Source organism: Mytilus californianus, unplaced genomic scaffold (genome assembly GCF_021869535.1).
Source record: "Mytilus californianus isolate M0D057914Y unplaced genomic scaffold, xbMytCali1.0.p SCAF_5, whole genome shotgun sequence".
Lineage (NCBI taxonomy): Eukaryota > Metazoa > Mollusca > Bivalvia > Mytilida > Mytilidae > Mytilus > Mytilus californianus.
Window position 1 is genome coordinate 115303822 of NW_026262701.1, and position 21962 is coordinate 115325783.

Here is a 21962-nt window from a genome sequence, read left to right on the forward strand (position 1 = left end):
TGTGTGGAAGTATAGTGTACAGAGTCTAACAGTCATAATTGTCAACGAATTGAATGGACCATCAAAAGCACGTAGTTTATCCAAAACACCCAAAGAATTCTCGACACTCCAAAAATAATTAATACCATTTATTTCAGATGTTTATTACAAAAATTGATATCAAGTTTTTTTTTATAGAAGTAAGTAAATTAGATAACGTCACAGAAAGAATAGTCGTAGGACACTAGAAGCCGAGATGAAATGTTATTTGAAAAAGTGAGGCGAAAGATAGCAAAGGGACATTCAAACTAATAAGACTTAAATAAACTGACAATGCGATTTGAAGGGTTTTGTGTGCAGTTTATGTAGCCAATATATGCATAGTAGGAACCTTCAAATATTCAGGGGAGGCCTTAAGCTGAAATGTGGTAGTGACATGCTTATTTACTATTGACTCTCTTGGAGCGCACGGCTTTGAATGATCAAGAACTTATAATTTTATTTTGATGTTGTGCCTTAGATTGTATTTGTGCATCTTTTAATAGAGGAAAATTGCTTCATGAATTCTCTGATCGATACCAGTATAATATCCCCCCTTTGATTATATTGAAATAGATTGGAAATCTACCAAGTTCAGATATAACTGCAGCATTTGTTGTTTATTTTTGTGCACTCCAAGTATAAATTGGCTCAGTCAATTTGATGTGAAGTTTCTTACAGAGTAAATCTGGAAGATACTTCTTCCTTCTGAAATGTAGAGGAAAGAGAATTAAACATTCCCCATGCTTCACTACTATTTAATAAAATAGGCTTCACAGTGTTATTTAAAACATGAATACTTATTTTGATGTTAAGATTTACTGCTAAAAAATATTTCTTCAATTTATAAAAAAAAGTTTAAGGATTTCTTATGCAGTTTTACTAAATGAGCTAGATTAGTTTAAATATATACCGAGAAACTTGTACTATTTTGAAAACCATTCAAGGAGTTTATGCTAAATGTGAATTTCTTCATTATAACATGTCTGTCTGCTTTGTTGAAAATCAAAATCTTTGTTTTGTTTAGTGTTCACATTGAGACACCAATCTTTGCAAAATTTATCAAGCTTTTCTTTTAACCTTTCTGCTGACCTAGATAGTAAAAGAAAATCATCAGCATACATTAACTAACGCATGCAAATCTTTGTATTAACATTGTCCTTGACAATGGTTTGGGAAATCATTTATACATATTTTGAATAAATCGGGACTAAGGTTGTCACCTTGACGCTAATATTTATTGGGAAAAAATCACTGTCTTGTTTTTGGATTTTGACGCATGATTTTTCTCATTTCAAATATACAATGTACTCTCTACATTATTATAGAAGTAAGATAAAGTAAACCCAACCCCAATATCTAGTTAAACAGTCTCTCTTGTTTTGAATTATAGTATTTATTTATAAGGCAGTTAGTTGTGAACATATAGTCTGCCATTTTGGCTTATTTTTTGTAAATCCAATTTGACTATCATGTATAATATTATGTTTCTGGTGACACCTGACAAGTCATCAACTTAGAAATCTGTTCAAAAACTTCCCATTTGTACCCGTTATTGTTATTCCTTTATAATTGTTTGGATCACTTGTATCGTTGCATTTAAAAATTGGTGTAATATAGCCTTCCGTCCAAGATATTGGGTATATACCTGAAGACAAATAAGTATCAAATATCCTCTGTAAGTATTTTAGTAGGGATGTCTGTCAATTTCTTATCATATTATTACAAATGTTGTCCAAGCCTGATGATTTATTACATTTTAAATGTGAAGTGGCTTTGGAAATTTCGGACTCTGTAATGACACAGTCCAATTTATTGAAACGTTTAGTGTTTTCTACCTGTTTCAGTTTTCACAGAGCTGTGTTTATCTACTTTTAATTCACCTTTCAGTTGAGACAACTTTTAGAAATGTGATATCAAAGTTGATGGTGGTACTGTGCATTTGTGACCTGTTTCGTTTTTGTCTGCAGTTAATTGACCTAGTCCCAATACAGCTTTGGATTCTCTTCATGGAAAGAGTCGACTCTACTGATTAATCAATGATTGCCTGTATCGTTTATATTTCTTAAGCTTCCAGTATTAACGTTTCAATTTATAGAAATGTTGTTATAAAGGGATCATATGGAAATCTTGAATAAGTTTCTCCGTAGTTGAGCAAGTCATTAGCTTTAACTTAAAGTAAACTTGCAACCAAACCACTTATTATTATTTTGTTTATTTGTTTATTTTTAATGGGTCTTTTTAGTGACAGATTTTCTGATAATAAAAATATGTTTGATAGTTTTGATGCATCGTCTGTGAAAAGCTGAGTATATAATTCTATTATGTAATTTTGCAAGGTGTCTGATGAAAGTGCATGTTGTCATTTAATGCTGAACTGTCGTTCCAAATACATCTTGGGGTCATATTTTTCAACTGTATTGGAAAATCACTCTCTGCAGGAACACAATATTTTGCAGACATTTCCCACTCATCTAAAAACACAACATTTTCTAGGATTCCCTCTTACACAGTAACATAATCAATTTAAATAAGGAGATGTGGTATGAGGCAACTTTATATCTACCAAAGCTCAAAAATGAAATGAATGTAAGCAATTATAGGCAACCGTATTGCCTTCAACAATGAGAAAAACTCATACCGTATAGTCGGCTATAAAAGGTTCCGACAAAATGCAAAAATACACCACACTTGCACCATTTAGGATATGGCATGTATAATTACCAAATATGTCCAAAAGAAGTCTGCCGTTTAAGACTCTTAACTGCATGTTTAGAAATGCAAACTTAATGATGCAAAAGTTCTTTACCTCTTTAAACATTTCTAGGTCTTGAACTTTTCTTGTCAATATGATTGTCTTTGTCTGCACGTTATGTATTAAAACATTTGGGTAAATTTCGAATAATCGTTCATAATATAATCGATTTCAGATCCTATTCTGGTGTTAAAATCTCCACATAACAAAATCTCGCCCATATTAAAATTTGTGTCTATGCATTCAAGTAGACCACACGTGAGTTCTTGGGCCTTTTTGGTGTAACATGGGAATTTGTACAGTGTACAAATAAATAGGTCCTTTTTAAAATAAAAAAGTATTTTCTAATTTGATCCATTGGCTCTCTGTAGAATAGCTATACCCACAAAATGTCTCTCATTATTAAAGACATTTCTACATATTGGATGATAGTTAAATTTCCCAATAATCCGAATTGAGGAATTATATCCCAAATGATTTTCTACTAAAAAGAATGTCATAATGCATTATATGATTAAGAAAACGGGGATCCTCTGCTAAGAAGTTGATATGAGTGAATGAAATTGTACACAGACAAAGGATAAAAAGTGCGTTAGGTGAAAAACTTCGAGCATAAATCATTGAGAAAAAAGGTTTAAAAAACTAGAATATTGCATACTATAAACAACAACTTGAAATTCCAACATAGTCCCCTAAATTAAGACAAATATTTTTTTTATTAATCAAAGATCAAATAGAGAGAAAAAAGCAGTCGAGAAAAATAAATCTAATAGACTTATTTCGACCGACTTGTATATATGTTCAAGGTATTTTTAAATTCACTATGTAAACATTTAAAAGGATGATCCGGTACAAAAATGACCTTTAACATGTGTGAATTACTTCCTGAATCGAATTTATTTATATATATCTACATACAAAGTAATACACTATAGTAGTGTACTTATATAGATGTCGTTTGTCGTTTTACCCTATCGGGCGCCTCCACACATTTAAGTTCCTGTTTAGTCAAATGGAGTTTAACAAGGCATAGATAAAAACTGCAACAAAATAATTAGAAATGAGTGGTTTATGGAGTAAATTGACATCTTTTTTCGGAGGAGGAGGTAGAAATACACACAATACATCTCATAAGTCAAATAGTAAGTACTAAATAAAAATACGAGGGATCCTGTTCATCAACAATCATATCAACTTCCTTAAACAACTGATATTTGAATGAAGAGGGAGCACTTACGTAATTCGCCAATCTTAATTAGTTACTGAAACATTTTTATAAGGACTAAGCTCTTAACATGCTTGTAATATTTATACAGCCGTAATTTTTCTTCTCGTCCAAGATCAACTTTTTCTTCTCATTTTTCCATGTTTGTTAGCATCCTCATAAAAGTCTCGACATTGAAATATTTTATAATGATATAAGAATCTAGTTTGAAAATGGTCAGTTGACAGTCACCAGTCTTAAATTTCGACTCGTGTACTGCCAAAAAGGGGGATGGGGCTTAAAATATGGATAGAATAACGTCTGAAGTCAAAGTATCCACTTCATTTGCAGGTGTCTCATGGGCAATCATACCACATCTCCTTATTTTTATATTTATATTCGTCCAATTCATTGAAATAATAAATTTTCTTCATCTCGCTAAATATTTATATCTGAAATGATTTGATTAACCTCGGCCTTTGATTTATTTGACAACATAGTCAACGAGTGAGTTTTATTTGCGTTTGAAAATGACTGACTGGTGACTAATGATGAACAGTAATCGTGTATTTTGTATGTTTTTATACAGGATAAATGTGTACACCTTATTTGACTAGAGGGCTTCATAATAAAAAAATAACAAATAACGATAGAATTTACGTATTCGTAGTTATCATAATTGTTAAAGTAATGTTTTCCTTGAAAGACGAAGACTAGCGTTTAAACATCTCTTTTTTTCAATAAAATTCGTCCGGGCTATGTATGAAATATTTTCCACAGGGCATTGAGCGAACATTCACCAATAGTTCAACCAAACAGAAACTGTATTATCCCTTAATTTGAAACAGTGCAATTTGTAAGATGCATGTATCTGAGCATTATTTTACAGTTATTTTCTTGTTTAGTGCTTCCGTTGTGTGTTTTGAATAAACTTTATCATTCAAATATTGTTTATCAGAATTTTACAGTATGAATGCCATTATTTTGACCTTCCATATTATTTTTGTTTGTTAAAATTTTTTTTGTCGTTTTGGTCTACTGATTTGTTAATAGTCAGATTTTCTTTTACTTTTGTTTAATTCTTAAACAATATAAAACAAATAATAAAATCAAATGACGGCCTTCAAACTTATGTTATATGGCGAGCTGTCAAATATATATATACAAGTCTAAATTGAAAACAACGTTCAATATATATATAGCACAAACAACATTTTTCAAAAAGACCAAAAAAGTGAAAAAGTATATTTTAACAAAACGCATTTGACTAACAGGTCGAACAACAAATGTTCTTAAACCCTGCTGACTGCCAAGAACATTTGTTGTTCGACCTGTTAGTCAAATGCGTTTTGTTAAAATATACTTTTTCACTTTTTGGTCTTTTTGAAAATGTTGTTTGTGCTGTATTTAGACCCCTCTAACAAGAAATTTGTTTTGCATGCACACGTATAAAAATTGCGGTTTTTATCCAACACAATCATAGGTTTGAACGTTGTTTTCAATTTAGACTTGTATATATATAGATATATATATTACATATCTACACAGTCTCTGTTGTAATAACTGAACTTTTAATTTTAGAATTCTACCAGCTCATATCGCACATTACTATTCTTTTTGCATGCGTATCTATGCAGTCTCTGTTGTAAATATTTGAACTGCGTCAACTTTGAAAGTTTAGAATTATACAAGAGTGGTTCGATTTTTAACTTGTATAACGTTAAAAATTGTTTTAGTTAAATCAGAATCGATTGATATGATTCATTTTACATCATCGTGATCATACTGATGAAGGATATCTTTTATCCGAAATATTTAAACATACTTATATTTATTGTTTCCTTTTTTTAATAGTGGTCTTGTTTTGTACACTTTTTAGACGTATATATATATACGTTACCATTGTCTTCATTTACGTTATCATCCATGATTATCACAAAGTTGTGAAACCAGCCGGTAGAAAAATGTAGTTAATAAAGAACTTTTAGTGCATTTTTTTTAATCTATATATGAATACTAGAACTTTTTCACTGTCCTGGCAGAAAAATAAGGTAGGTAGGTAGACTAATCTTATTCTGAAAAATAATTTACATAGACTGCAGAGAAAAATTATTTACATAGACTGCAGAGAAAAATTATTTACATAGACTGCAGAGAAAAATAATTTACATAGACTGCAGAGAAAAATTATTTACATTGCTGCAGAGAAAAATAATTTACATAGACTGCAGAGAAAAATTATTTACATAGCTGCAGAGAAAAATATTTTACATAAAATTGAGAATGGAAATGGGGAATGTGTCAAAGAGACAACAACCCGACCATAGAGCAGACAACAGCCGAAGGCCACCAATGGGTCTTCAATGCAGCGAGAAACTCCCGCACCCGGAGGCGTCCTTCAGTTGGCCCCTAAACAGATATGTATACTAGTTCAGTGATAATGGACGTCATACTAAACTCCAAATTATACACAAGATATAGACTGCAGAGAAAAATAATTTACATAGACTGCAGAGAAAAATAATTTACAAAGACTGCAGAGAAAAATAATTTACATAGACTGCAGACAAAAAATAATTTACATAGACTGCAGAGAAAAATAATTTACATAGACTGCAGAGAAAAATAATTTACATAGACTGCAGAGAAAAATTATTTACATAGACTGCAGAGAAAAATAATTTACATAGACTGCAGAGAAAAATAATTTACATAGACTGCAGAGAAAAAATATTTAAAATTCAATAGTGCTAAACAAAAATTGTCTGGACTTTTACTTACTATGCTTAACAAAAATGTTTGAGGGTCGGCTTGATGATTTAGTTTGAGTAGGGAGGCAGGAAATAGAAGTTTTTTCTTTCTTTTGAGAGGAAACCGCAGAAAGCAGGACACCGAAAGTAGCTGTTTTGTAAAAAAAAAATATGATAAAGTTCCTCATTTTACAAGTATTGGCTTTAAATGAGAAGAACCATTTATTTCATTTCTTCAGCTTTACCGAGTTATATTAACTGCAAGATAAGAGCTTACATTTAAACGAAATACGCTTGATTTTTTTTTAAATTTAAATCGTCTGCTGTATTCCACATCACACAAATTTATTTATCAATGAAATGACTATGAGTAAATGGTTATATATATGCATTTAGACTTATTGCACTGTCCTCCGCCTCTTCATATTTTAGACATCCCACTTCTTTCCGAAGTGGGTAGTAATTATTTGAATTACTCCACTATTTGTCACTTTCATATATTGTATCAGCTGTGTAATTTTCTGAATATATCTTCCGTGTGTTTAATTTCCGTATCAAGGATATTACTTACATATATCTGTAACTGTGTATTCATTTACAGCACGGAAATCATTGTCTTTTTATAATTTCCGCTCTTTAGTATGTGTGCATCAGAGTAAAGCAATAACATGTAACTCTATTGAGTTTCTGATTTTTTTGGTCTGCCAAGTTTTTTAAAATCTTAAAAATTAGTGAGAAACCGTTTATGAAATTTCATGTTAAAATATAAAATTGTATAATTATAAAAGACCAGCAATCATGGCAATGGTGAATGAATGTAAAACCAAAAAATGCGTTCGCTTAGTGTATCATTGCCCATCAATGAATAATAAACACTTTACTATAATTGTTAACATCATTTTATATAATGATAATGCTGATTGATTGCATCAGAATCTATTTCACTTATATCCCGAACTTTCTTTGACTTTAAACAACACAAAGATATAAACATTTTTTTTCTACTATGTATTTTTATTTCATGAATTTTGTGTGTTCTAAACCGATTTTGACTGTTAGTTTTTATACGACACTCAATCTGATTAAAATATGGATCCTATTTTATACATGTATAATTGGCATATAATGTAACAACCTTGTAAGCAAATCTGTAAATTAATCAGATTGTACGTCATTACAATTATTTTGTTCGGTCGTGACATGAGACATTGTAAGACATTGTTAGACATTGTTAGACATTGAAAGCCATTGTTAGACATTGTAAGACATTGTTAGGATATGAACTAAATTATTATGAACTGAATCCTAATCCAATGGCTGATGCAAATGAACAAATATTATAGGTATCCAAATGCACTGTCAACAATATGAATAATCAAGCACTTATACAAAAAATATATCTATATATATGTTCCGGACCATGTGAGTATTTGAACCATATGAGAATAATGATCATGTACCATATGAGTATATACTCGTTTGGTTATTAATTCGCCGAACTATATGAGTATTTAGACCATATAGGTATTTTTAAAATAAATTCTAAAACTTTCTTTGCAGGAACACACAGCTCATTCTCCTAACCCAAAACGACACTTGTTACTAACTGACTATCTTTATCTTTGACATATCGCCTGAATCTTGTTGTATCTGTTATCTTGCTATCGCTAGAGTCACTTTAAAGCGCCTTCATCCTATCGGCTTTTTCATCCGTAAGTGAAACCACAGGCATTTGGGGAAATGACCTTTGTTTCATTTCTCCCCTAGTATTTAAATTATTATTTCAGAAACAAAATTTCTTTTAATATTTACTTATTTTCATTATATTGACAAGTTCTTGTTCTTATTTATACTATCTTACTGTTATTGTAAGATCGTATGAATAGGAGAAAGAACACATTAAATAACTAGAAACAAATTGAAATATTTAAAAAATTTTGATTTAAAAAAAAACCTGAAAAATTTTACACCAAAATATTTTTTTAAAAAAGAAAGAGGGTTCAATAACTAAGTTTCCTGTGATTCAAGCGATTGACTTCTTGTTTGGCTGCTCAGTAAGATATTTCTTTCAGTTATTTCGACACATTGTGTTTCGTAAGGACAACTTTAACGATTTTACCATATGATCAAGGAAGTCAAAATTGCAATTAAAAAATTAATTTATGACACCTTTTCAACGTTCATCATGTTAATTACCCGGACCATATGAGTATATTCGCATATGTTCATAACCATCCGCGTATGGTCCAAATACTCATATGGTCCGGAACATATACACATATGTTCAAAAATGTATTATATAGTCTTCGTGACTGGTGCACATGGACAGGTATACTAAACAGTCATCCACATTCAAGAGTTACCAAAAGCAGGTGCTGAAAAGACATTATAATGTGTTTCGTTAAAATTTAGTGCACAAGTTATTTGGAATTATTAAAATAATTAATACTGATGTAGACTATATGTTCTTGGACCTGTACAGGAAGTTTTATCTAGCACTAATTGTATATTTTTATAGTTGATATTCACCCCATAAGTACCAAGTGTTAGATTAGTTTTTTTGATATTAAAGAAATTTCTTGGTATTCCTAAACGGAAGATTTTATACACACAGAAGAAGAAGTATACTTAACAACAAAATTATTTTCATTTACCTGTGTATAATACTACGCAGGTTTCTTCAAAAGTGATGATTTTCTAAAAATTTCACAGTGATATCATACTTTAACTTTGTTTAAACCTGTTTATTTTACTTTTGACTTTAATTATTTATCCCTTGTAATTTTTTATTAACTGTGTATTTGCATTCAGGTATCACAGGTCAAATTTATTCGTTCATTGTGTGTTAATTTACGTTTTTTGATTGAGTTAAGCCTTCCAATTGATATTTTATAGTGTGTTTTTCTATGTTGTGATGTTGTACTATTGTTTCAGAAAAGGGAGAAGGTTTGGTACCATTAAAACGTTTAATCCCGCTACAAATGTTTGCACCTGTCCTAAGTCAGGAATCTAATTACAGTAGTTTTCGTCTGTTTATGTAGTTCATACGTGTTTCTCGTTTCTCGTTTTTATATAGATTAGACCGTTGGTTTTTCCGTTTGAATGGTTTTACACTAGTAATTTTTTGGGGCCCTTTATAGCTTGCTGTTCGGTGTGAGCCAATGCTCCGTATTGAAGGCCGTACCTTGACCTATAATGGTTTACTTTTACAAATTGTAACTTGGATGGAGAGTTGTCTCATTGGCACTCATACCACATCTTCCTATATCTATATAGCACAAGTTATCCCAATACCCTCAGAAAAAAATTCTTGAAAAATGGGATAAATTATGGAGATTTTTTAACTACATCTCCCTATTTTCATCATTCCTTCACTAAATAAACTGATACTTGATAGTCAACGTATCAAAGTAACCACAAAATTCACTGGCACACAGTCATAGTTAGCTTCTCTCATTATTTTAATAATGAAATGCAAATCTTAGGAGACAATGCGATTTATCTTCAACTTCATAACTTGAGCATTTAGGACAGGCTCCATCATCGAGGAATCCCTGATATCTTCCACTTTCAATCTTTAGAGTGTGTGTTGACACGCGCAATATTATCATTTTTTTTCTTATATCAACACAGTGAATTACAGATAAATATTTTTCATAGTAAAATTAAATTTTAAATATATCTAGTACACAAGCAAGGTTTACTCCTAGCATTTCTGTAATTTCTGTAAATTAATAGATAAACCTACAATTTACATCTAGGTTTTGCTTGTTCATTGGATTTGCAGACTTAATTATTTTTAGTATAACATTTAAAGCAGCCAACATTGAATGCTTCCTGGCTTCAGATATTAACTTTGATTTTTGAAAGGCACTATCTAGTAGTGGAAATATTAACTATTTTTTCTTTAATATTTAACCATACATTACACAAATATATAAATATAAATGCAGTCGGCCTAATTCAGACAAAACAGCTATAGATGTTTCTTTTGAGTGGACACCAAGAATATATTTACAAAATTTAAAATGCAATTTTTCTGAAGGACATTTTTCAAATGTTTGGTTAAAGGTCAACAAACCATAGATTGATTTAGATGTTTAAGTTTCCCACACATCACATATAAAAATAGGTTTAACTGTATGAATGATCGAACAAATGCATACTAGTTTTAACTGTTGGATTCACTGGTTATAAATCTGTTCATACTCTGAAGCATGTCTTTAAGACTTTTTTGACAAACTTCTTCTCGCAGAAAGGGAAATGGTCTTGGAGCACAGAAATGAATACTAGTACCAAGATATTGAATGTGTCAATTTCGGCATTACTACACTTTAATACATGATTGATATTTTTGTGGTTATGTTTATTTTGTACTGTTTCGACTGGCGTTGTCTGTCTCGACACAATGTCCGTGCGATAGATTTTGTTCACTGTTTTTTTCTGGAAATTTACAATATTTTTCTTTTTATTTATCTAAAAAGTTACTGTTTTACCTAGTCACAATTAGATACGGGTTTTTTTCATTGACATTTTTTGAGAGAGAAAAAAATCGGTGTTGTTAGTTTCTGCAGATTTTTGTTAATTCTTACTGTTCAAAGTTCATTTGTCCAACTTTCCTTTGTCGATGTCTTATAGATCACACTACCATCTGGTTCATTTTAATAAAGTAAAATTACTTTTGCTGTTTTCATATGTTTGATGACTTTGCTCTTATGTTTTCGACATGCTGTTGAAAGATAAACAGTTGTCTCACGATTCTATCCTGATTGTAGTCTTTACGTCAATGAATACTAGTTCTACATATAAAGCCGATCACTGATGTCATTATATACCAAGTGTATATCGACAATGGTATTGATGTTCAGAACATCATAGCTTTTCACTAATTCTTTTAAACCATTCATAACTTGTCTTTTAAGATTGATTGAATGATTGTTAGTTGCTTAACGTCCTTTTTTAAGACTAGTGCCTGCATGTTGTTTGTTGCAAGATATACACTGTTATTTACAGGAGTTAAATGTTACCTTTCTTTGATGTTCAATTGACATTTTTTATTGTTATATTTCATCTGGTTTTTCATTTCAGGTAAGAAGAAAAAATCCGAGGATTCCGTAGAAAACGGAGGTCAAGAACAGTACAAAGGTATATTGATAAGACTCCATTAATTAAGCCTAGCCCGTATAAAATAAAAATAACACTTCATGTGGAATGCTTGCGTCTGTTGACCAACCTAGTCTCGCTCCATATGGAATCTTTACGATTGTTAAACCCACCTGATCCAACGCCATGTGGAATCATTCCGTCTGTTGACCAACCTAGTTTGGCTCCATATGGAATCTTTACGATTGTTAAACCCACCTGATCCAACGCCATGTGGAATCATTCCGTCTGTTGACCTAGCTATTCTCGCTCCATATGGAATCTTTACGATTGTTAAACCTACCTGATTCAACGCCATGTGGAATCATTCCGTCTGTTGACCTACCTAGTCTCGCTCCATATGGAACCTTCACGATTGTTAAACCCACCTGATCCAACGCCATGTGGAATCATTCCGTCTGTTGACCTACCTAGTCTCGCTCCATATGGAATCTTTACGATTGTTAAACCCACCTGATCCAACGCCATGTGGAATCATTCCGTCTGTTGACCTACCTAGTCTCGCTCCATATGGAATCTTTACGATTGTAAAACCCACTTGATCCAACGCCATGTGGAATCATCATTCCGTCTGTTGACCAACCTAGTCTCGCTCCATATGGAATCTTTACAATTGTTAAACCCACCTGATCCAACGCCATGTGGAATCATTACGTCTGTTGACCTACCTAGTCTCTCTCCATACGGAATCTTTACGATTGTTAATCACACCTGATCCAACGCCATGTGGAATCATTCCGTCTGTTGACCTACCTAGTCTCGCTCCATATGGAATCTTCACAATTGTTAATCCCACCTGATCCAACGCCATGTGGAATCATTCCGTCTGTTGACCTACCTACTCGCTCCATATGGAATCTTTAAGATTGTTAAACCCATCCGATCCAACGCCATGTGGAATCATTCCGTCTGTTGACCTACCTAGTCTCGCTCCATATGGAATCTTTACGATTGTTAAACCCACCTGATCAATCGTCATGTGGAATCATTCCGTCTGTTGACCTACCTAGTCTCGCTCCATATGGAATCTTTACGATTGTTAATCCCACCTGATCCAACGCCATGTGGAATCATTACGTCTGTTGACCTACCTAGTCTCGCTCCATATGGAATCTTTACGATTGTTAAACCCACCTGATCCAACGCCATGTGGAATCATTCCGTCCGTTGACCTACCTAGTCTCGCTCCATATGGAATCTTTACGATTGTTAATCCCACCTGATCCAACGCCATGTGGAATCATTCCGTCGGTTGACCTACCTAGTCTCGCTCCATATGGAATCTTTACGATTGTTAATCCCACCTGATCCAACGCCATGTGGAATCATTCCGTCTGTTGACCTACCTAGTCTCGCTCCATATGGAATCTTTACGATTGTTAAACCCACCTGATCCAACGCCATGTGGAATCATTCCGTCTGTTGACCTACCTAGTCTCGCTCCATATGGAATCTTTACGATTGTTAAACCCACCTGATCCAACGCCATGTGGAATCATTCCGTCTGTTGACCTACCTAGTCTCGCTTCATATGGAATCTATACGATTGTTAAACCCACCTAATCCAACGCCATGTGGAATCATTCCGTCTGTTGACCTACCTAGTCTCGCTCCATATGGAATCTTTACGATTGTTAAACCCACCTGATCCAACGCCATGTGGAATCATTCCGTCTGTTGACCTACCTAGTCTTGGTCCATATGGAATCTTTACGATTGTTAAACCCACCTGATCCAACGCCATGTGGAATCATTCCGTCTGTTGACCTACCTAGTCTCGCTCCATATGGAATTTCTGCGATTCTGATTGTTATCGACCAATATTAGTTGGTAACTGAACATAGGATTGTTTTACTTACTGCATTACACGCTCTGCTGAAATAAAACATTTTTTTTGTTTTTACTTTAAGCATTGAAGTCTTTTTTTTACCTTAAAAAAAATGTACCTAAAAGCTTGCAACACGATCCAAAACCATAATAGAATAATTCAGTTATTTTCAGACCATGTAAGATATGGAGCTATCTTCTTGTGACCAAAATAATTTCTTGCAATGCTTAATTTATGAAACTTGTACCGAGACGCACAATTCTTATTTCATATCATTTCCCAAAATAACAAGTTTGTTAAAATCATTCTGCCATGATAAATGTTTTGTTGTTAAATGCCTGATACAACCCTGCTGTCCATTATATCATTTTGAGCGACAAGACATAAATTGTTAACACTCAAAATATATCAGCGCTTAGAGAATACTCAGGAAGTGCTTAACTTAACACTGTCAGGTAGAGTTTACATTAACGAATCAAATATATTATAGATTCGCAATAAGGAAGAATTTCCTGTACAAACAAATAGTGTGTATGTTTCGATGATTTGGAATTTCAAATAATACAAACAAATGATTTGGAATTCAATGGTTGGTATATTAATTGCGTCATGTTCGAACATTTTAAACTTTTATTATTTCTAAAGGGAAAAGTAAAAAAAAAAACAGACTCATTGTTCGACTAAGTTCATTGACCATAATAAATTTTCTATGTTCTAAGTTAGGGTTAGGGCAAACACTTCCCGATAACTAATTTCACCGTGGCAATACGGACATTTAAAAATATAAATCAAAATTCACAGTATCACAGTTTCCTTTGTGTATTTCAAAGTTTAAAAAATACAATTTCGTATTGCTGGACAAGTAATTAAATGATTGATGATTATTTAAAAGTAAGAAAATACCAAGTTCCCAACAACAACAAAACCGAAATAATACTATGGCTATAAGAAAGTAAGAAGAAATGACAGATGATCACAGATGTTTCCATAGCACATTACACAGAAAAGTAATTTTTATTTCGAAAATTTAATGTTGATGGTGAATCTTTTATAAAGTCCTTGTTTTCCTTCAGACTTTTTTTTAAGTATGGCGACTTTGAGCTAGATATAATGTAAAGACGCCTGTCTATTTTTGTAGTCTGTAGTTTGACATCTTTTAGTCATTTGTCTTGATCATTTCTGATCCATTTGACAACCCGCTCGATTCTATTAATTCATACGAATAGATCAACACGAACTCAAACAAAAACAGGAAATGAACGCCATGTGCGCCCGGAAGGGTAAGCAATTCTTGCTCCACTAGAGGGCATCCGTCGTGCTAGATATAATCAATATTATTAATAAATGTTATAAACGAAAAAAGAGATATTGTAGGTATGAAGTCGATAATTCATCTTTACAAGTATCTATGAGTAAGATGCACATAAATAATCCTGTATATTGCGTCTTGTTTCAAATATTAAGAATGTGAAATTGTTTGTTTTAATTTTCTGCAACCTCAGATATAACAATGACAACAACCTTTAATAAAAATTAATAGAAATTTTTTTATTATTATAATAATGGTTATAATGATCTATAATAGATTGTCATAATGTAGACCTATAACCGTTTTGCTTCAGTGTTGTTGAAAACCACATGGTGGCCTTTTAATAGGAATAAACAACAAAAATACAAAAAGATATCTCGAAGAAAAAAAACAGTGTTCATTAATAGTGCCTGTACAATATTCCGAGCTCTAACTCGTCCTTAAAAAATTGGAAAGTTACACAGAAACTACCACCATAGATCCTCCATCAACATAAATTTCTCCAAATAATATAATATTGAAATATGATAGGACAAGCACTGAAGAGGTTCCGGTCTTAGGATAGGTACATTAATATGTGGCGGGATTTTGAGATCTTAACCGTCCCCTTTACCTTCTTTCCTTTCTCATCGACATTATTACACCATCATGATATATTTTCTTACAAAGATTATACTACTGTGCATGATTTCTGAGAATTTCTAGTTAATTTCAAAATTACATAATATTGCATTGTTTGTCTTGGTTGACAGTTCAGAAAGTAACACGAACGTATGAGGAAATAGAACTACCAGAAGATAAAGATGAAAAGGAAACCGTAGATTACACAGGTAAGACTGTGACGATGAAACTGCATGCGATCATCTTTTAAGAAAGCAAATGTATACGGAAAACTTTATATTGATTTTCATATGTTCTGATGTATTTCAAGGTAAATATTATATTTTTTTATTCAGTTCACAAAGCAACGAGATCGTATGATGAGATAGAATTACCGGAGGACCGGGAAGAAAAGGGTACAATAGACTACACGGGTAAGTGTCTTACAGGATGTCTTACTAGGTCAAAACATTATATCATAGTCCATTGTTACCCAAAACACATTAAACTCGATAAAACCTGGAAATGTAGACGTATAATAGCAATACAAATATATACACAGATTTTTTTATTCCTAACAATTAGAAAATGGAGTGGTTTGACATGTCGATGGAAAAAATACAACGGTCCTCTTACGTAACAAAATGATATTTCCGATTTCCAAATTTAAAATTTTCTCATAAAGTAAGTTTGCCAAATTATACAAGTTGTTTTAGGATATGTAAAAAGTACATATCCTGACATGAAAGAGCAAATCTAATTATTTTGTGCCTTAAGTTGTCGTTTTTAGCATACGAATGTAAGTATATGTAGTTGTAGTGTTAACTATCGTATACATTTAAAAATATCTAATTATAAACGCGCGAATGGCGTACCAAATTATAAGGTATCTTAGATGAGTTTTACAGCCACTTGTTCGATGTCAGTGTTGGTAGGCTTTTTCCCCCGAAGGTGTCACCAGCCCAGTAGTCAATACTTTCATGCCGACATGAAATATCATTGATATGTTCATTTTCTGTAAATTGACTGTTTATAAATGTTGAAATATTCAAAGCCTTAAGGTTGTTCTACCCTCAGGTATGGATTGCCTTAGCCGTATTTGGTACAAATTTTAGGAATTTTCGGTTTTCGCTGCTCTTCAACTTTGTAAACTTTGTAATTGATTTGACCATTCAACTGTTTTGATTCGAGCGCCGCTTGCGAGTCTTATGTAGACGAAACGCACTTCTGGCATACCAATTTATAAGACTGGTATCTTTGTTAGAGTTTTTAGATCTAATGACCATCTTTGAAGTAAGAGAAAAATGCAATTTTGAACATTTTATCTGCATTATATCGACTGTATATCCTAGAAAGAAGTAAAATTATGCTACTTTCTATTTCAGTTGAGAAAAAACCTCGTGCATATGAAGAGGTTGTGCTACCAGAAGACAACAGGTTGTCGCAGGTCCTCTGCATGCTTTGCTTATATATTTATATAATCTCTCTCAAAATCATTATGGCATTAAATGATTCTTTTATTCAATTATTTTGAATTTTTATAACTTCTTAAGAATTTGTTTATTCGATTTTATTTACTTGCTTGTGGGCTGTTCCAAAGCGATAGGTCTATGATATGATAGTCACCAATCCTGGTAATGACAGCACATTTCAAAAATACCAAAAGTAGACCCTTTCAGTAGAAAAAGAGCAACAAAGGAGCAGCTATAGTATAACAATGATTGATTGATTGATTGGTTGGTGTTAATGCCACTTTCAGTACTATTGTGCTATTTCGTGGCGGTCAGTTTTTATTGGCGGAGGAAGCCGCAGTACCACGTGCGGGATTCACAAACCCAGTGTTGACAGGCTAGTAGTTCAACTACTTAGACCACTCGGCCAACGTTGTCCCCAAGTGTATCAATAACCAATATTTATATAGAGCAGTTTGCTCTCAAAAATTTAAATTTGATAAAACCCAAATCTATTGATAAATATTTTCATACACATATGGGCTACAATCGTTCAGATATTTTCTCACTAAACAAATTTGTAATCTAAAGATGTATAAATGTAAAATATATATACTTGTTTAAGATTTACTTTGATTAGAGCTTGTGGCAAAGCTTTATAAAAAAAAAAACTACACAGAAAAAAATCAGTATTATGATAACATGAATTAACTATATTAAAACATTCAAATTTTGTAACAATATAATATATCTAAAGGCTTTTCGATATAACCACGAATAAAATAGTGCTATATTATAAAATTCGAATTTTCGTGGATATTTAGGACAGTAATTGAAACTTTGTGCACCTTCTCCTTCTATGATCTTCTATATATATATATATATATATATATACTAGCTTGAAAACGATCACAATTGCGTGGTAACGTCAACAGTGTTATGGCATTGTCATGGGTCTTTGGATGTCTTTTCCAAACAAAATGTTCTTTTAATCAAAGTTGTCAGTAAAGTCTAAAAAGTGCATTAGCTTGCATTCAAATTTATTGTCGGGAAATAGTGTTTACTTACTTTTGTAATTGTATCTAATGTGCACATCTTAATTTATTTATTGTTGCATTTTACATTTGTTGAAAGCTTGAAGTGAACATGCTTTAAATGTTATTTCCCTTCTTTCAAATACCTTTGATGTACAGTTGCAAATCTTTCACGCCAATAAGTTAAATAAAACGATACATGGTTTAGATATTTAATATATATATATATACCATTTTACTTCTAGATAATTTGTATTCATTCAATAAGTTTATATACTACTGGTACTACTGGTTTGCTATACCTTATCGCTATTTAGGTGTCAGGCCACCAATTCACCCACTCCAATTTAGAACGTGAGCTACTCCGACAAAAAATAGTGCTTTTGATGTCATTGTTTACTTAAACTAACAAACAAATTTGCAGAAATGAAACTTTTGGTGAAAGAATAATATACTTTGACCATTTTGAGCCAAAATTTACTTGTCTATGAGCTTACATTAAAAATTGAGGATAAATGCTATAGTTTAAAAATGAAGCGACTGGATGATCGAGACTAAAGAAAAGTAGTTTGGACATCGTTTGATATCAACTCGAGTTATTCAATTTCATTATTAATTACAAACTCGCCAAAGGTTCGTATATTATATTGAAATTAAATAGTTTGTTGATATCAAGCGATATTCAGTTCTCACTCGTTATTATAGGTCGATCATATGAAAATTAACTGAATCAAAGGGTTTGTTTGTCTTTATTATTTATGCATTTTACATCTTTAGCTGAAATGTTTGTTTTAATTTGCATGTTTTAATGTACATTACATAGTGTTACGAAAGCAGATATTTGCATGTACATTATCAATAGTCATGTTCATAAATGAATCGGAATATGAAATAGATTTAGAAACCTTGTTTTGGAAGTTAAATATACCAGTAAAAATATTTTATTATCACAATGTTTTGTTGCTCGACTATACGTATCAATCAAACTTTGTTATAGATAAGACTGTAAAGTAAATAGATTACTGTAAATTTTGTTGACACTTTCAGGTTTGATCTGCTCTTCAACATTTTTCTAAGATTTTGGATATTTAATATTTTGGCCTCGAGCATCACCGAAGAGACAGTAATTGTCGAAATGCGCATCTGGTGCATTAAAATTGGTACCGTTTATGTTATTTCAGAGTATTTCCCAGCCTATACATTCATATTTCCGATGAACACATACAAATGAATTAACGGATATGTTGTGTGCGTGTGTCAATGAGACAGCAACCCAATATTATGACAAAACAAACCAAAAACATGAAAGGTCAACGATATGGTTTTAAATAAAATAAATAAATATATCGATAGATTTCAGTGTATATTTTGTAACAAACAAATATCAAAATAACATATATTTGTAACCTTACCATCCAAATATGACCTATTAAATGATTGTAAGAGGGGCTGTGCATAGTTAGATGAGGAGTACACGTCAATGAAACAGCAACCCAATAACACAACAAAACCAAAATACATCTAGAGGTGAACATATTCTTTAACAACAGACACGTGTCTGTACCGATTATCAGGTTGTCTGCATATTGATATTGTAAAATATCAGCTGCGAGTCACAATATTAAGCTTTTTGTCGAGTGAGCGCAGCGAACGAGATCAAAAAGCCTTCATATTGTGTCGAGCAGCTGATATTTTACAATCTCAATATGCAGATAACCTGATAATCGATTTATCGGGCTGTATTTGCGTCTTTTGGAAGTGTTTTCTTTGTTTCACCAGCAAACCGGGAGAGGACTTGATAAGTTCGGGTCAAACTTATCAACGTCGGTTCAAACGTTATGACGTCGCTGATATGTCCGGGTCAAAGTTATTAAGCTTAGGCCGGGTCAACGTGTTTGACGTCACAAAGCCGTGATATGCAATTTTATTAAGAGCTAAGCAGAGTGATATAGACAGTGGGACGACCGATAATTACAATATATCAAATCAAATATCGTCTAGAGACGTCCTTAATAAATTTAACAGAAACTAATACTTTTTAATAACATTGACAGACAGTAAAATAAAATCATTTGTGAACCATTAATTATCAACTATTATTTTTATACAGGAAAAGCGACCGGTCCTGAACTATGTGGAGGTCGAATTCACCAAACCACCTTCCAAAAAACAATCAATCAACAGAAAAGATAGTAAGACTGAATATGCCGACGTCACTGTAAAAAATAAGACTGTTATTGTTAAATAAACTTGTAAATTATATGTAACTTACACTGTGTAAACAAAACAAATAAATATGTAACTTACACTGTGTAAACAAACAAAAAATAAATGTGTTACTTAAATGTGTAACTTACACTGTGTAAACAAATGTGTAACTTACACTGAGTAAACAAAACAAATAAATGTGTAACTTACACTGAGTAAGCAAAACAAATAAACGTTTAACTTACACTGAGTAAGCAAAACAAATAAACGTGTAACTTACACTGAGTAAACAGCAATTTATAGTAAATTTGTAATGAAAAATAAACTTTTAAAGGCATATAAAATGCCACTTTGTTATTCATGGTGACATCAACTTTGTTATTCATGGTGACATCCACTTTGTTATTCATGGTGACATCAACTTTGTTATTCATGGTGACATCCACTTTGTTATTCATGGTGACATCCACTTTGTTATTCATGGTGACATCAACTTTGTTATTCATGGTGACACCAAATTGATAAGGATGGTTGGAATGTCAAATGGCTCAAAACAATTATTCAGTATTTGTATGCTGATGGCGACTCCTGACATTGACAATTTTAGACAGCACTTAGAAATTCTTTCAGCTGGAGCACCGTCCCTAATTATATAAATTGAATGATTTCATATGTATATGTATTGTTACATTATCCAAATGCACCATTTTATTCTAGTCTACACATGTAAATAGATTTATTGTTTTCGCTGAAATGATCACCTGATTATCGTACCATGACTTTCACTTTTTTATATTTGTATTAATCTTTGAGTTGTTACAGCATATAAAAGTATGTGCATCCCTTCCATTAGTTAATGGGGAATTTCCTTTGGGGGGAGAAGGGGGGGGGGAGAGTATCATATTGCCCACTCTTTGCTGTTTGTCTATATTTTGTATTGTTGACATATACTCCAGATTTTGATTCGTTTCGTTTTTAGGTGGTATTATTCTCTTGATTTCTATTTTGAGAGACCACTATTAAACCTTACCGTGCAAGGGTCGTAATATTACAGCCACTGCCGACAACCTGTTTTGTTGTTGCTCCAATTGCTTTCTTTATTTTCAGAAGCTTAAAATTAATATAATGTGAAGTTTAAATCAAAATTTTTTTGCCTGGTAAACTTTGATTTTAACAGTAAATATATCCCCGAAAATGGATCAGCTTTAATATTATTTCAGTTGAGCACTATGTAACAAATACAAATCTTAAAAGTTTTTTATTTAGAGAACTCAGATTCTATTTTGAGTATCGTTTTTATTTAACATATTATTTGTTAATTTGTATTATAATCTGTACCGCTATAAATTATTTCATAATAAAATGTTGTTGTAAACTAATTATGGTGTTAGACTCTTTAAATGCATGATACCCCGGCCACGTGAAACGACAGAGATAAAGAAAAAAGAACATCAACGGTACCAATTTAACTGCATCAGAGACGCATTTTAATGTCTCCTCAGTGATGTTCGATGATAAAAACCTAATACAACCGTTGAAGAGCTGAAAGTTGTAAATTTTCTATTTGACACCATTCTATAAACGTAATGACAATCAAGTTTATCGGCAGGTTGTAGACATTCCAATGAGCATCAATGGTGTC

The 21962-nt window shown here is 32.3% G+C and overlaps 1 protein-coding gene and 1 long non-coding RNA gene across 9 annotated transcripts; one reads left to right on the forward strand and one right to left on the reverse strand.

The window, feature by feature from the left end:
- Positions 1-3697: 3697 nt before the first annotated feature.
- LOC127700759 (uncharacterized) lies at positions 3698-21699 on the forward strand. Of its 3 annotated transcripts, none has more exons than XM_052204413.1 (6): positions 3698-3915; positions 11816-11872; positions 15780-15857; positions 15984-16061; positions 17013-17074; positions 20223-21699. In XM_052204413.1, exons 1-6 carry the CDS (start codon positions 3834-3836, stop codon positions 20358-20360), a joined length of 495 nt encoding a protein of 164 aa, XP_052060373.1. In that variant the 5' UTR covers positions 3698-3833; the 3' UTR covers positions 20361-21699. The 3 variants fall into 3 exon arrangements, with proteins under 3 accessions (XP_052060373.1, XP_052060375.1, XP_052060374.1); XM_052204415.1 differs by having other exon boundaries at positions 3699-3915; positions 17013-17064; XM_052204414.1 differs by lacking the exon at positions 15780-15857 and having other exon boundaries at positions 3701-3915.
- On the reverse strand, positions 11896-15133 carry LOC127700765 (uncharacterized). Of its 6 annotated transcripts, none has more exons than XR_007981702.1 (4): positions 13488-15133; positions 13063-13402; positions 12429-12639; positions 12136-12343 (listed from the first exon to the last, which is right to left on the reverse strand). It is a non-coding gene; the product is annotated as an uncharacterized LOC127700765 (long non-coding RNA). The 6 variants fall into 6 exon arrangements; XR_007981701.1 differs by having other exon boundaries at positions 12429-12724; XR_007981704.1 differs by having other exon boundaries at positions 12429-12724; positions 13063-13364; positions 13450-15133.
- Positions 21700-21962: the final 263 nt, after the last annotated feature.

Excerpts from the sequence above, each read along its gene's own strand:
- LOC127700759 (XM_052204413.1), top strand. The coding sequence starts at position 3,834 with ATGAGTGGTTTATGGAGTAAATTGACATCTTTTTTCGGAGGAGGAGGT. Across the intron at positions 3,916-11,815 it reads TACATCTCATAAGTCAAATA|GTAAGAAGAAAAAATCCGAG; the intron begins GTAAGTACTAAA and ends TTTTCATTTCAG. Across the intron at positions 16,062-17,012 it reads GGGTACAATAGACTACACGG|TTGAGAAAAAACCTCGTGCA; the intron begins GTAAGTGTCTTA and ends TTTCTATTTCAG.